The 15807-nt window shown below is 41.0% G+C and overlaps 1 protein-coding gene across 2 annotated transcripts in view; it reads left to right on the forward strand.

Moving 5' to 3' along the window:
* The first annotated feature begins 7738 nt into the window (after positions 1 to 7738).
* RABEP1 (rabaptin, RAB GTPase binding effector protein 1) overlaps positions 7739 to 15807 on the forward strand; it is a 106665-nt gene continuing 98596 nt past the window's right edge. For both annotated transcript variants that reach the window (XM_037066262.1, XM_037066263.1), the window contains exon 1: positions 7739 to 7985. In XM_037066262.1, coding sequence (XP_036922157.1) covers positions 7952 to 7985 — 34 coding nt within the window. In that variant the 5' untranslated portion in view covers positions 7739 to 7951. The remainder of the gene's footprint in view (positions 7986 to 15807) is intronic.

Raw genomic sequence — 15807 nt, forward strand, 5'->3', positions numbered from 1 at the left:
TTTGAGGTAGGGAATATAAATTTATTTTTTCAGATGGATAGGCATTTGTTCCCACATTATTATTATTTTCCCCTTGGTTTGAAATACCACCTTTTTATTGATAAACTTCTATAAATATATTAACTAGAATTATCTTTGTTGCAAGAGAAGAAAACCCTCTTGCAAAGATGGGTTTTTTAAAAAGAAGGTGAATTTCCTTGCTTATTTACTAAGATGTCCAGAACAGCAAACAGGTTGGGGAGAGGCTCTGAATAAAATCAACTCAACAACAGAGGGTGGGATGAGGCTGCTTTGAATGAAACCTGAGTGAGAAGATGGAAGCAGCCATAGGAAGATGCGGAGGAGAAGACTACCAGTCATATTCGTGCAAAAAGAGGAGAAACTTTTTAAAAGCCCTCAGAGTATAACAGGCCTGGCATGTTCAAGAGACAAGAGAAAGCCCGGATAACTGGAGCAGGGAGAATGAGGGCCAGAGTGGTGGGAGAAAAAGGCCTTCTTGGACAAGATGAAAAATTCGGAAGCTGCAGAAAAATAAGTTAGCATGAAATGTAAAACTTCTGTAAATAAATAACACGAACAGTACTATTAAAATTTAAAAAACAGCCCTAGCTGATGTGGTTCAGTGGATTCCGTGCAGGCTTGAGAATCAAAAGGTCACAGGTTTGATTCCCAGTCAGGACACATGCCTGGGTTGTGGGCCAGGTCCCCAGCTGGGGGTGTGTGAGAGGTAATGGATCAATGTTTCTCTCACACAGGGATGTTTCTCTCCCTCTGTTTCTCCTTCCCTTCCTCTCTTTCTGAAAGTAAATTAAATTTAAAAAAAAAAAAAAACTGGGAGAAAATACACCATATATAACATACAAAAGATTAATAGCCAGAATATGTCGAGCTCCTACAAATCAGTAATAAAAGACAAACAACCAGTGACAAATAGGCAAAATGTATATACATTTTATTTTAGAAAAAATACAAACAGCTAATAAAAATATGAAAAGATTCCTAACCTCACTGATATTCAGGAAAATGTTTACAAAAATGATATTAATATATAATCTTTGGCCATTCAGATTGGAAGATACAAAGAAGAATGGTAAAAGCCAACATTGGCAAGGATATACTAAAATGAATTTGTTTATATATTGTTGGTAGGGATACACATTGACATGATACTTTTTGAGAGTAATTCATTAGTACAATGGAAAATATGTTCATGACCTTTTTGGATTAAATTTATTGAGGTGACATTGGTTAATAAAATTAAATAGGTTTCAGGTGTACAATTCTATAATACATCATCTGTGTATTGTATTGTGCGTTCACCACCCTACATCAAGTCTCCTTCTGTCACCATTTATTCCCCTTTATCCTCTTCTCCCTCCCCCTATCCCTCTTTCCCTCTGAAAATCACCATATGTTGTCTGTGTCTATGAGTTGTTTTGTTTTGTTTTGTTGTTTTTTGTTTAATCCCTTCACCTTTCTCATGCGGCCCGTCAACCTACTTCCCCTCTGATAGCTGTCAGTCTGTTCTCTGTCTCTATGAATCTGTTTCTATTTTGCTTGTTAGTTTATTTTGTTCATTAGATTCCATATGTAAGCAAAATAATATGATACTTGTCTTTCTCTGACTGGCCTACTTCACTCAGCATAACCAGGTCCATCCATGCTGTCACAAAAAGTAAGAGTTCCTTTTTTTTTTTTTTACTGCTGCATAGTATTTCCTTTCGTAACTGTACCACAGATTTTTTATCCACTCATTTATTGATGGACACTTGGGCTGCTTCCAAATCTTGGTTATTGTAAATAACTCTGCAATGAACATAGGGGTGCACCTTGACTTTTGATTTGGTAATTCCAAGTGGGTAGGTAGGTATCTTGGAAAACTACTCATATAAGTTTCTTGACGCATTGTTTGAAAATAATGAAAAATTGTAATTAACCTAACCATTTACCAAAATGGAAAACTATGTGGGAGTTAAAAGAAATGAAGTAGCCCTGGCTTGTGTGGCTCAGTGGATTGAGTGCCGGCCTGAGAACCAAAGGGTCACCAGTTTTATTCCCAGTCAGGGCACATGCCTGCATTCCGGGTCAGGTCCCCAGTTGGGGGTGTACGAGAGGCAACCACACATTGATGTTTTTCTTCCTCTCTTTCTCCCTCCCTTTCCCTCTGTCTAGAAATAAATAAAATCTTTAAAAAAATAATGAAGGGGAGGGAAATGGGGACATCTGTACTAGTGTCAATAATAAAAAAAGAATAAGGTAGAGATATGTGCAGTAACTACATTATTAGGGAAAGACCAAGTTCAGAATAATATATAGGATATGGTCTTAGCTATGTGAGGAGCATAAAACAAATGTACATGTTTCTTTTTTTTATCCTCACATGAGAACATTTTTCCCCATTTCTTTTAGAGACAGAGGAAGAGAGAGAGAGAGAGAGAAACACCAATGTGAAAGAGAAATGTTGATTGGTTGGCTTCTCTTACACACCCCGACCATGGATGGAACCTGCAGCCTGTGTTTATGCTCTGACAAGGAATGGAATTCACAACCTTTGGGGTCTATGAGTCGACACTCCAACCAACTGAGCCACAACACACCAGCCAGGGCAACAAATGCACATGTTTCTATACATTTATAGATGCACAGAAAAGTGTCTGAGGAGACTTATACAAAGCTGATAATTGTAGTTTGCCCTGGGAGGGATCTGGGGTTGTGTCTTTTGGGGGGAGAAGAAATTGAAAGGTTATTTTTGCTTTATCTGTACTTTGAAAAAATTAAAACTAGAATTTTACTGGAGTAATTTGAAAAAATTAAATAAGAAATATAAAGTAGGGTAACTGCTAGAGATATTGAAAATTCTAAAAGTGAATTCAATTGAAAATGGCCTAGGAGTGTAGGGATATTTGCTGATATCTGATAGACATGGTTAGCTAGCACTGCCAGCAAAGTAGCATGAACTTTGGAGTCAAAGTTGGATTTGAATTCTGGTTCTTCCATTCACTGTGTGACTTACGCAAGTCATTTAACCTCTTTGAGCTCTGGGATAATAAATGAAACCTACTTCCCTTCAAAAGGTTGTGAAGAGGATAGAGGAGGTAATATAGGTAAAAATCTCTAGCATTATAGTAGGTGATTGGATAAATGGTGGGTGTTGACAGTGGTAATGGTTACAATTATGATCTGTAATCCAATGAGAGTGAAAGGCAGGGCCTGGCTGGTGTCACTCAGTGGATTGATTGCTGATTCTATTCCCAGTCAGGGCACATGCCTGGTTTGGGGGCATGTGAGAGGCAACCAATCAATGTGTTTCTCACACATTGATGTTTTTCCCCCCTCTTTCTCCCTCTCTTCCCCACTCTCTAAAAATAAATACATAAAATCTTAAAAAAAGAAGTGAAAGTCAGGTGAATGATGACCAAATAGAATTTAATCACACAGATTTAAGCTGCAGACTATAGATCTTATCACCACCAAAGACTCCTTATTATTTGCCTCATGCATTTCTAATATTATTCATTTGTTCAACCACCCATTCATTTATTCATTCAACAACTATTTATTGAGCATCTCATGTTAGGCTCCAGACATATGACATTAGGAATAAATGACTCTGTCTGTTTGTTTCCTGGGAGTTGACATTTTTCCTCAATGGAAGAGACACATAGCTAGTTGCCAATAAATGTAGCCTGGAAGTTACATGTACGGACATTGGACTTCCATCTCTACCACTTATTAGCTCTGTGATCTTGGAAGAATTATTTAACCTCTTTGGTCACATCTTCTATAAAATGGGTTGACAACAGTTCCCCCCTCCTATCATACCCCCATCACGAGGTTCTTAAGAGGATTAAACAAATCAATACTCTGGTAAAATGCTGTGTCCAGTGTCTGGCACATGGTCTACGCTATTAAATACACAGTGATTTTTATTTCCAGGCAGTTATACCACTGTGTGGTTGATGTTATATAAAAGAGAAATTTCCAGAGAAGAAAGCACCTACCAGATGCAAAGATGCTTGTCTGTCTAGCAAACTACATATATTAAGTAATAATGGATCCTCTTTGTTTTATTAATCAACAGCTAATGCAGAGCTGGAATAAGAACTTCTAATCAGCATGAAATAAACAATGTGATATAAATTCTGTACTCAGCAAAGAAACCTACATTTGAATTCAGGAACCTTATTTAGTGTAAATGGGATAGTTCAGTTAGGCTTTGGGAATATTAGACATTTCTGCCCTGGATCTCTAGGGATACCTTCACAGACTGACTTCTAACATGCAGATATCCTTCTTCCTCAGGATGGAAACTCCTGTTCTAGGAAAAAAGGAAGGAAAGGAAAGGAGGAGAGAAGGAAGCAGACATTTATAAAGCAACTACTGTGTGTTAGGGGATAGGTACTTTATTGCTTTAGTGCTCCTGATGTGCCATGAGGCTAGTCTATTATCCCCATTTTAGAGATAAGTAAACAGGGGCTCAAACACGTTAAAAATATGTTCTGAGTCAACAGTTTGGAGTGGTTCCTTGGACATCAATCTGCACCTGTTGAGAGTATGAGAGAGAAGTCATCCGTCCGTTTGGTGCACTTTACCATATACTTCTCACTGAAGAGGAGCATAGGGCAAGGATGGTTTTGAGCAATGATCTTCAATCACTGTCTTCCCATTCCAAGTCTCAGGAAGGGAAGGTAAGCTGCTCAGGGCCAAATGGACCAGGGGAAAACTGGAGCGAGAGGGACCTAGTTAGAGGATTATGGCTGAAGATATAATGGTGTCTGCCCCGTGGGCTCTTCCTGGGAATCTGTAGCAAGGAAGCCAGCACCCAGATTGGGACTTTCCAAGTCTCCCTGTGCCTGCAAGCAGACTGTCCCTGGGGGAGAGTCCCCCAATTAATGTCAATTAATGTCCTTTCCCTATAACCTGCCCTGAATCTGTCCCTTATTGAAAGCCAGAGAAGTATGGTGCCCTGACCCTACTCCCTGGTCCCTTCCTGCCCTTGAGAATCTGGGTTCCAGCGAGAGATTGAGAGAGAGAGAGACAGAGACAGACAGAGAGAGAGAGAGAGAGAGAGAGAGAGAGAGAGAGAGACAGAGAGAGAGAATATGAACCAATGCAGTAGCTGATGTGACCCTGATCAGGGCAAAGTGCAAGAGAGGTATCACCTCCTGTAATGCACAACTCTGTGACTCTGTTAGTGAAGCACAAAACGAGTGCTTTCCAGCAGTTGCTTTGAATTTGCTCATTTTAAGCTTGTAACCAGCAAATACTCCAAAATATTTGTTACCTAAACTACATTAAGGTTTGTGCTTCCCAGATTCATAATCAGTTTAAGAACTACCACTTTGCCAACACCCTTGAAGGTAGGCTTTCACATGCTCTCCCTAACTGTGTGCCTCTCCCTTCCTGATCCAGGAACCACGGTCAAGACTTCTGCAATACTGGTTCTCTTCCTATCTGTGCAGTTTACCAATTATGTATGCATAATGTTTAGTTTTGCCTGTTTTGGAGCTTTATGCAAATGGAATTGTGCTGTATTTTATAATTTACTTCTTACTCTCAAAATTGTGAGATTCATCTATGTTGAATATATAGCTATGGTTTGTTTATTTTAATCGCTGTGTATTCCACTGCATAAGTATTTAAAAATTTATCCATTCTACTGTTGATGAAAATTTGAGTTACTTATGTATTTATTGTATTACACCACTATGAATATCCTTGTATGTGTCTTCTGGTGCACATTTGCAATGTAATTGGTGAATAATTATTTTATGTGTTTAAATCTTATTGCCAATTTCCTTCATAACATAAAAAGCACCTCTTTTACACTTAATAAAAGCTTGGAGAACACATTAGCTTTTTTAATAAAAATATTTTATTTATTTAGTTTTAGAGAGAGGGGAAGGGAGAGAGGAAGAGAAGGACAGAAACATCAATGTGTGGTTGCCTCTCACGCGCCCCCCACCAGGGACCTGGCCCTACAACCCAGGTATGTGCCCTACCTGGGAATTGAACTGGTGGCCCTTTGGTTTGCAGTCTGGCACTCAATCCACTGAGCCACACCAGCCAAGGCTTCTCTAATGTATACCTAAGGGTGGAATTGCTGGGCTTGGGGGTTTAACCTAAAGATATGAAAGTGTACGTAACTCTCACATCTCCTATCTGATTTAAAAATTGTTTTTCAACCACCTCCTTGGCATGGGGAGCTCGAAGTATCCAAACCCGCAGCCTGACAATTTCTAAGTGATGGTCTTGAGGATGTGGCTTCCAGTCCCGCCCTCCCAGATTACCAATGGCAATAAATGTGCCTCTTACTTACTGGAAGGAGCCCCTTCTATTAAGGTCATTCGCAACTACTATCTTTATGGCCCCCGCCTTGTGTTAGTCATCATAAAACAGAGGATGCACTGGGCCACCCTATCCTGGACAAAGGTCTCCCTGCCAAGCACAGATTTGTTCACTCAGGGAAGTCATTTATGGAGAGGAGGGTGTGGGGGCAATGACCTTTTTTGCTCTCTCAAAGGCACACTAGCCATCTGAAGATATTAACGGCACAAAACACTGGAGTCTGTATATAGGCCCTCCCATAATGTTTGCAAGATTTAGGGCAAAAGTACAAATAGATGTCACATGTCTACCTAAATTATTTAAAATTATAAATCACTTCAACTGTTAACCTTAATGTAATTGTATTCTACTTTGATGAGTGCACATCTTTAATGACGCAGAAGAGCTGGTTCAAATTAGAATTCCTGGACTCCTCAGATTCACGCTCTTGAATGAGGTGGTGAGGGGTATGCAGGCTCTGGCCCCACTGTAGACCCCATAGCCCACCTGTCTTCCCACCTCTGTCCTGCACTAGGGACCTGTGAACACAGCAGCTCAAATGTCCAAGTGCGGTGATACCTACCCCAAACACAGCTGCCCTTTAACCACTTTCAGGGATGCCTCGACTCTGCCCTAGAGAGAATGGACCTGGGGAAGAGGCCACGGCATCCAGCCATTTGTGGAGGAACTCCTGGGGTCTGGGGTTCCCAGAACTCGGTTTTGAAGGAGGGGCACAATCCCAGGTGGGCCTGTCCCCTGGAACTTGTCGACTCACCCAGTGGGAGGTGTGGCCAGGGGAGTCTCTAAACTTTGGGACTAAGGCAAGCAGGCTGCCTAGTTCGCGTAATGATGTAAAGGTAGTACTGTCTGCATATCACCTCTCGTCTCCGCTCGAGTGCAGGGGCTGTATCTGGTTGTGTCCTCAGCATTTACCTCGGTGTCTGGTTTCCAAGTCACATCGTGCATAGGTGCACTGTGGAAAGTAAGTCTGTAACAGTTCCTCAGGTTTTAACCTCATTTAAACTCTCCTTAGCCATTACGCAAATGAAGTCTGTGAGGCTCAAAGCGGTTTAAGTGACACTCCCAAGGTCACACAGAAAAGCTAGAGGCTGGATGTGCACTCACTTCACCACCGGCCTTCTTTTTACGATTTTCTTTTTGCCTCTGTTTTCCGAGGCGGAGCCCTGGAAGCGGTCGCTCTAAACTGCGTTTCGGGCCGCGGTCTCTCTCTTTCACTACCCTCTACCCCTCGCTCCCCTCCCTTACCCAGCCAGGTCTGCCACTCTCGCAGCCCGCTCAGTCGAGTCCGAACCTCCCTACCGCTGGGTTCCCAGTCCCCTCTCCAAGCCCCGCCCTTCCCTCAGGGCGACGTCACGTGCCGCCCCGTCCCCCCGCGCCTGCGCACCGCTTATTTCCCGCTGTCAGGATGAGGAGGCGGAGGTCGGCGCTCGGGTCCGTCTCTGCCCGCGGCTGTGGCGGCGCCAGCGGCTCCAGCCTTAGCGGTTCCTCTCTGGGCGGCGGCGGCGGCGGCGGCTGGGTCGACGCTGTCTCCGCCAGCTGAGTCCGCCGGAGCTCGGAACGCCGCTTCCCCGCCCATCCCCTCCCCGAGGCCCGCCGCCTGGCCATGGCGCAGTCGGGCCCGGCTTCTCAGCCTGACGGTGAGGCGCCCACCAAGGCAGGCGGGGCGGGCGCGGCCTGCCCGGGGCCCGTGTCTCGATGGAACCTTCGGACAGTGGGGAGGGTTCGCTCAGGCCCCGGGGGTGACCCAGTCGGGCCGAGGCGGGAGCGCGCGGGTTCCGGAGCCGGCTGCGCGCGAGCGCGGCGCGGGGCCCCGGGCGGCAGACTCAGGGGAGGGGGCGGGAGGCGCCGGCGGCAGCGCTAGCGGAAGGCGGCGGGAGGGGTGTGGGGAGACTGCTAGGGACCTGGAAGGAGCTGGGGAGCGTGAAAGGGGAGCTGCCGTGGGATAGCCGTGGGGCCGGCACGTGGGTTCTGCCCCTGGGGGGAATAGAAACCGGGAGCGTGCTATATTCGCTAAAGAAAAAAAAAACAACATTGGTTAGGTAGTGGTGGTGTGCCCTTGTTCCTCCCCCAATCCGTGATATCCGGGCGCTTTGCACCCAGTTTTGTGACAAAACTAGTTGGAATCAGTTAACAGGATTGAGTAGCGTTCCTGGAGAGGCTGTGTGCTTTCGTGCTAAGCGCCGAGGCCTTGGGAGTTTGAAGGACTTGTATCCTTCGCTAAAAAGTTGTGGGCAAATTTCTTACTCTTTGAACTTCAGTATTCTCGATTAGTGAAAAGTTAATTCATGCCTTTATATTTTATTAATAAAGATGGCAACATGTATGTATGTAAAGTGATTAGTATTCTTTTGAGGTTATTGAGAATAGTGATTGAAAATACTGAAGTGGGGGAAACGTGTCTTTTATGGCACTTAAGTTTTTTTTTTTTTTTTGAAGGAAAAGTACCCCCATCCTAAATAATCTCAGTAGGTTATCAGAGCCCTTCATGACCTGGGAAACTTCAGCGATTGACCACATCCTTCCAGGTTTTTACTACCTAGAAGAGTTATGTTTGGAAAGAATGTACTTGATCTTTGGCAAGGTCTTACTCTCTCTGGTTGAGAAAGTTCTTTTAGGTGTATTTCTATGATCGTGTGTGCAAAGCTTCTTTTAGTGTGAGTGGAATGCTGGTTTATAGTGCTGGGCACATAGTAGGCACTTAAAACTTGATTTGGCCTATGTTTGTCTCTTAAAATAACTTTTTATGAAAACCTTACTGTTTGTTCTTGCTTTTGGGGAACCTGAAACAATGTTATCAGATTTTACAGGCTACTTTCTTAGAAGTGTGCTTCAAAGCCCGTTAGCCTGTAGTTTTAGGTTTTGTTAGTTGACTCAGGAGAGATGTCCAGTCCCCACAGGTGAGGGTACTGCCTGCTGTTTTACTTTCAGCGGAAAAGAAGGGAGGCATTTCTTTTTGGCTTTCAGAGAACGGAAACTGGCATGTTTTCAGGCTGCATTTTAATTCTCACCTTTTGCATTTGGTGTCAGGGAAGAAAACTGCATTTTCCACAAACCCCTCTTTGTTACTTCAGACAGAGGCAGAATACAGAGAGCTCCAGTGACTTCTCGTTCTGATCTGGAGTGGTAGGCATGCTTAGCTGGTTGCTGCCATCTCTTGAGTTGCATGGAAACAAACTCTAGGGCGGCTCAGGTGACATGAGAGTCTGGAATCAAAATTCCCTGCCTCTTTCAAGATGTGAAATGGTCTTCGTTGTAAATAGGCAGAAGTGACTAAGCACTTGAAAAGGCTAGGAAAATTCGCTTTAGGAAATCTTGTATCTTACTGTTCTTAGTACAGGTTTGTTCCCTGTTTTTCAAATCTTGTGACTATAGGATGAGATTTAGTTTGCATAGATTACAGTATTTATTTTCAATTAATGTAGTAAATGAGCATCTACAGCTACTGTTTACAAAAGGATAGAGAATATGGTATGAGCGCTTTGTGTCAGTGTCTTCTTAGACGTTCATGTTGGGGATTTGACTCTTTTCTTTAGCTGAACTTAATATAGGTCACTTAACATTAGCTTTAAATACTAGCCTAGCCTGCTGATTAAAAAAAATTGTAGAATTTTTAGTCAAATTGACAATGAAAGTAACTGCTTAGTTTTGCTTTTATTTTAAAAGCACTTGTCTTTTATATTAACATTGTTGAAAAACTTTCAGTTACAGTTGACATACAATATTATATTAGTTCCAGGTATACAACATAGTGATGAGACATTTATGTAATTTACCAAGTGATCACCCTGATAAGTCTAGTGCTCATGTGACACCATGTATAGTTGTTAAAATGTTACCGACTGTCTTTCTTTTTTTAAAGATTTATTTATCTATTTATCTTTAGAGGGGAAGTGAAGGAGAGGGGAAAGAAGTATTATTACTGTATGGTTGCCTCTCGTGCGTCCTCTGTTGGTAACTGGCCTGCAACCCAGGCATGTTCCCTGACGGAGAATTGAACCGCGATCCTGTGGTTCACAGGCTCATGCTCACTCCACTGAGCTACACTAGCCAGGGTCTGACTTTCTTTCCTATGCTGTACTTTATATTCCTGTGACTGTGTGGCAGTTTTTATATCTGGCAGTTTGTATATCTTAATCCCTTCCCCCTTTTCACCCATCTCCCCAGACTTGACTTTTTTTTTGGCATGTCTGTTTTTATGGGGATGTGGTAGGTTAAGAAAAGAATCAATTTGTGTGTAATTGATAGGATGAAGTGTAATAATTTTATTCTCTTTGATTTTTTATTTTGTAAACATTTCAAAAAAATTTGTTCTTTTTTTGATGAAGCATCTTTCTTTTCTCATTTAGAATAAAAAAATAAAACCAGACCAAAAATTCTAAGATATAGTTTAACTTAGAATTTAAAATATAAAAAATTGAAGATTTTTAACATTATATATTTGTTGAATTATTGATGAAAATGGAATAATTGGTTGAAATTTGTTTAGCTATTAAAATTACATTTTCTTTTAAAAAAATTTATCTTCTCCTGTGGGCATGCTCATTAATTTTAGAGGAGGGTAAGGGAGGGAGAGAAACATCAATATGAGAAACATTGATAGGTTGAAAGGTAATTTTGTCCTGTCCTGTGTGGCTCAGTTGGTTGGGCATTGTCCCTGTAACCTAAAGGGTCTTGAGTTCAATTCTGGTCAGGGCATGTGCCTAGGTTGTAGGTTTGGTCTCTGGTCAGAGGTAGTACAAGATGCATCCAATAGATCGATACTTCTCTCTCAAGCCTGTGTTTCTCTCCCACTCACTCACTGTCCCTCCCTCCCTACCTTCCCCTCTCTCTAAAATTAATGAGCATGTTCTTGGGTGAGGATAAAAAAAAAAAGAAAAGGTAATTTCAATAGCTAAACAGATTTCAGTTGATTATCTCATTTTACCTTGAGAATTCAATGATTATATATAATGTTAAAAATCTCCAAATTTTTATATTTTAAAACCTAAAGCATTTGGTCTAATTTTCTTTTATTTTTTTATTTAAAGACATTATCTTCTAAAAAGTATGTATATTAAATGTGTCTTCTGTTTCCCAAGGTTACCACTATTAAGTTTTCCGTTCTTGACTTTTTCTATAGTTACACAGACATTCTACTTTTTCCCTCTGTCCTGAAATGGGCATAGTTTACATCAGCGATTTTCATCTCATGGCACACATAAACTTACCACTTAAATTCTGCAGCACAGCACACCAAAAAACACATTTTTTGCCAATGTGAAAAAAAGGGTACAATTTTGGTTCATTCATGCTGGACAACTATTGTTGTGTTGGCTGATGCAGTTTTTTTCTTTGACAATCAAAGGGAAAGGGGGTAAGTACCTCTGACTAAATAGATAGATATTGCATGTTTTAAAATTTTTGCTGCACACTGGTTAAAAATTGGTTTAGATACATGGGTCTGCAACTTGTCTATTTTACTTCATAAATATTAGCTAAAAACAATGTTAGCTATAATTATTCTGTACTTGTAAATGGTTGTGTGGCCAGGTAATGTGCTATAAGCACTGCGTGCATTATTTTGGGATCTTTGTGTTAGTAAAGTAGGTACTATTGTAATATTACTGTGGTTCCTACTTTATTGATGAGGAAACTGAAGCCCAGAAAAGTTAGAAGTGCCTGGAGTTATATAGCTAGGAAGAGGAGGGAGCCAGGATTCAAATCCAGATCATCTGATGTTTGGGCCCTCTGGTCTATTTACTAGAGAATGGACTACTTTTCAGGTCACTGTTATAGATCTGCCTCATTCTTGTTACAGAGTATTTTATCACATGCATGTACCATGCATAGTTTATGTGCCTATTTCTTGTTGATGGACAAGTAGATTACTGTAGATTTTTCCCCCCATTATTTTATAAGCAGTGCTGGAATTGATATACTTTTACATACTTTTCAGGTACTCTTCTGTAAGAATACTGAATTAAAGGGCATAAGCTTTGAGTGGTTTAAATTTTAATGGCTATTGCTAGTTTACTCACGAAAGAAGTATCAATTTACATACCTCTAGTAGTACGTGAAAGGATGGATTTCTTCTACATTCTAACAAGCCCTGGATAATGTTGGATGTTTTGAATTTGTATCTTCTGATAGGTTAAAAAATTATATATATATATATATATATATATTAAGATTTTATTTATCTTTAGAGGGGAACTGAAGGAGTGAGGGAGAGAAACATCAGTGTATGGTTGCCTCTGGTGTGTCCCCTGCTGGGAACTGGCCTGCACCCCAGGCATGTGCCCTGACTGGGAATCGAACCGCGATCCTTTGGTTCTCAGGCTTGTGCTCAGTCCACTGAGCCACATCAGCCAGGGCGATATTCTTCAATTAGCAAATGTCTAGTCTAGTCTATGATTAGCCCCATGCTAGGCTCTAGAAAGTTCAATAACCAACAGAACCAAACCCAGTTTCCATTCCTAGGTAGTGAATCAGATGCCATTAATTAGATAAACCCACCAAACATATAAAACTGTTCCACAAATATAAGTGTGTACTATTTGCCAGGCACACTTATAGGCATTTGGAATACATGAGTGGGCAACACAGATAATAAGTAACCCTGCTGTTGTGTGGAAGAAACAGATATTAAACATCAAACATAAGCAAATGATACGGATTGTTAGGTGATAAGTGCTTATGGGGAAAAAATAGAGCAGGGTAAATGGAAGGATAGGCTGGTTTTAAGTAGAGTGGTCAGAGTAGTTTTATAGGCAAGATGACATTTGAGCAAAAGTCTGAAAGAGAGAGGAATTAGCTATGAGGGTGTCTAGGGGAAGAGTGTTCCAGACAGGGGGATCAGTTTTTGCAAATGTGTAAGGAAGGAGTGTATATTTGGGAATGACCTGGAGGTTGTTGTGGCTGGAATGAAGTTATTGGAGTTGACTGTGTGAGGAGAGAGGAAGAGGAGCGTAGTAGGATATGAAATGACAGGTAAGTGGGATAGGGGCAGATCTTCTGGGGCCGTACATTGTAGCCAGAAATTAAATATTGGCTTTTGCTATGGTGAACCATGGAAAAGGTTTTTGAGCAGAGGAGTGATGTGATCTGACGTGTTTTAAAGAATCACTCTGGCTGCTAAATTGGCAATAGAGTAAAGGGAGGCAGAGAAGAATTAGTCCAGGGAAATATCACTGAGGCTTGGACCAAGGGTATATTGGTTACATTCTGAAGGCACAGGCCAACAGGATTTGAATTAGATATGGGGTGCCAGAGAGAGGAGTCAAGGATCACTCACTCAAAGGTTTTTGGCCTGAGCGACTGGGAGAGGTACACAGTGCTATGAATGCCTGTAATCGAGGAGATGGACCTATTTAGGGAGGCCAGGAAGTGTTTCTGAGGACGTGGTCTTGGACCCAAGATCCAATGGATAAGCAGGAGTTCCTTTTCCCACACCACCCACTTTTTTTTTTTTTTTGAAACAAGCAGGATGAGTAAGAGAACCAAAGAACCGTCTGTGTGCCTGAGTGCCTGGGGTAGAGAGAACCAGAGGGTGTGAAATAGGTATGGGCTGGTCTGAGTGGGCTTCAGCCCTAGAGCTGTAGAGGAGCCTTTGGAAGGTTTTAAGCAAGTAGATGACATGAAGGCTTTTTAATTTGTACTTTCCTCATAGTAATTATGTGTATTTTTTTCATTTGTTGTGCAGAAAGCTTTAATTTTTATATAGCTCTGGTCATTTTTAAAATGTGTGACCTCAAGTCCCATGTTTATTATTATTATTATTATTTTTTTAAGATTTTATTTATTTATCTTTAGAGGGGAAGGGAAGGAGAGAAGGAGAGAAACATCAATGTATGGTTGCCTCTTGGAGTCCCCTGCTGGGAACTGGCCTGCAACCCAGGCCTGTGCCCTGACTGGGAATCAAACTGCGATCATGTGGTTCGCGGGCCCGCGCTCAATCCACTGAGCTACGCCAGCTAGGGCCCATGTTTATTATTTTTAAAAAGCCTTCATTTTCAACAATTTTATAGTTGAAATTGATAGTTAGTCCTGTATAGTTAGTAATTTAAATCATTTGGAATTTACTTATTTTCAAATTTAAATGGAGTATTTAATATAAAGAATTACTGACTGCTCAGATTCCCTAAGAGAAATAGAAGACTAAAGAACAGAAGGGAAAAAGATGAGTGAGAAAGGTAGAGAAAATTCTGAGGTAGAAGAGAAACTGACTAAATAAGTAATATGTAGCCTCCATTCTTTTATTCATTTATTCAACATACATGATTTGAGTATGAACTGTGAACAACACAAAGTGCCTGTCCTCATGGAGGCTGTAGTATATGACTAGTACTATTCCAGATGCGCAGGAGAGAAGTTAATTCATTATATACATTGAATACCTTGGGCATTAGGGCTTAATTTTGTCATGGAACCTGGGTTCAGAAAGGCTGGTAGAGTAGTAACCACAGGATATGGTTGGGTACTTATTGTGGGAAATCTGATGGGGTGGAAGGAGTAAATCATGATCTGGGTTGCCATTCCTTTGGTTATGGCTGTTAAAAACCAAGACAAACTTGATATTTACTTCTCTCCAGGCCAGTTGATACCTACTTTCTCTAAACAACTGCTGCTTTTGTTACCTGTTGGGTCAGCCAGAAAGTTTATGTTTTTTTTTGTACAATGGCTCTGGTAATGTTTAGTGCTTAGTTGTCTTTAATTTCATTCAAAAATATTTTGTTAGACTGTATTGTGATAGCTGTCATATCAGCATGTATTTAAAAAAACTTACCAAATTGGTGAATTTTTGTGCAGCCATTTTAATATATAAGATGGAAGAAGATACATAACATTTTTGGCATATTATGTTTTATTATTTCAAGAAAGGTAAAAACGAATGAAAGGCAAAAGAAGATTTGTGCAGTGTATGGAAAAGATGCTGTGACTCATTATATGTGTCAAAAGTGGTTTGTGTAGTTTCTTGGTACTTTTGACATTTTGGCCAAATAATTATTTGCTGTGGGGGCTTATGCATTGGAAGATATTTGGCAGCACCCTGACCTCTGCCCGCTAGAGGCCACTAGCGGGAGACAGCCGACATACTCAAAATATCCAAATCACCAATAAAGTTATTGGTGAAAATGAAAAATGTGTCTTGTTTTATGGAAAAAACCATATGGACTTTTTGGCCAACCCAATATAAATAAACTGCGGTTGCTTTCCTTCCCATCTACATCTCTTATCCCACATTTTCTTAGCTACTCTAGAGCAGAGTCTGAAACTACTGCTGTCTTTCATTTTATTGTGAACCTGGTAAGCCTCTGTAGAGAGTAACAAAAGAGACATTAACAGTTTAGATTCATCTCTATTGTAAAAATTTGTTCTGCGTTTATTCCTAACAGATGAAAATCTGGTCTTTCTAGAATATTTCCATTTTCTGGGTAAGTGTATTAGAAAATTCCTAGTTTTGTTGGGCCCAGGTCAGTT

The sequence above is a fragment of the Sturnira hondurensis genome, unplaced genomic scaffold, assembly GCF_014824575.4.
Source record: "Sturnira hondurensis isolate 20B ecotype Veracruz unplaced genomic scaffold, ASM1482457v3 Scaffold0016587, whole genome shotgun sequence".
NCBI lineage: Eukaryota > Metazoa > Chordata > Mammalia > Chiroptera > Phyllostomidae > Sturnira > Sturnira hondurensis.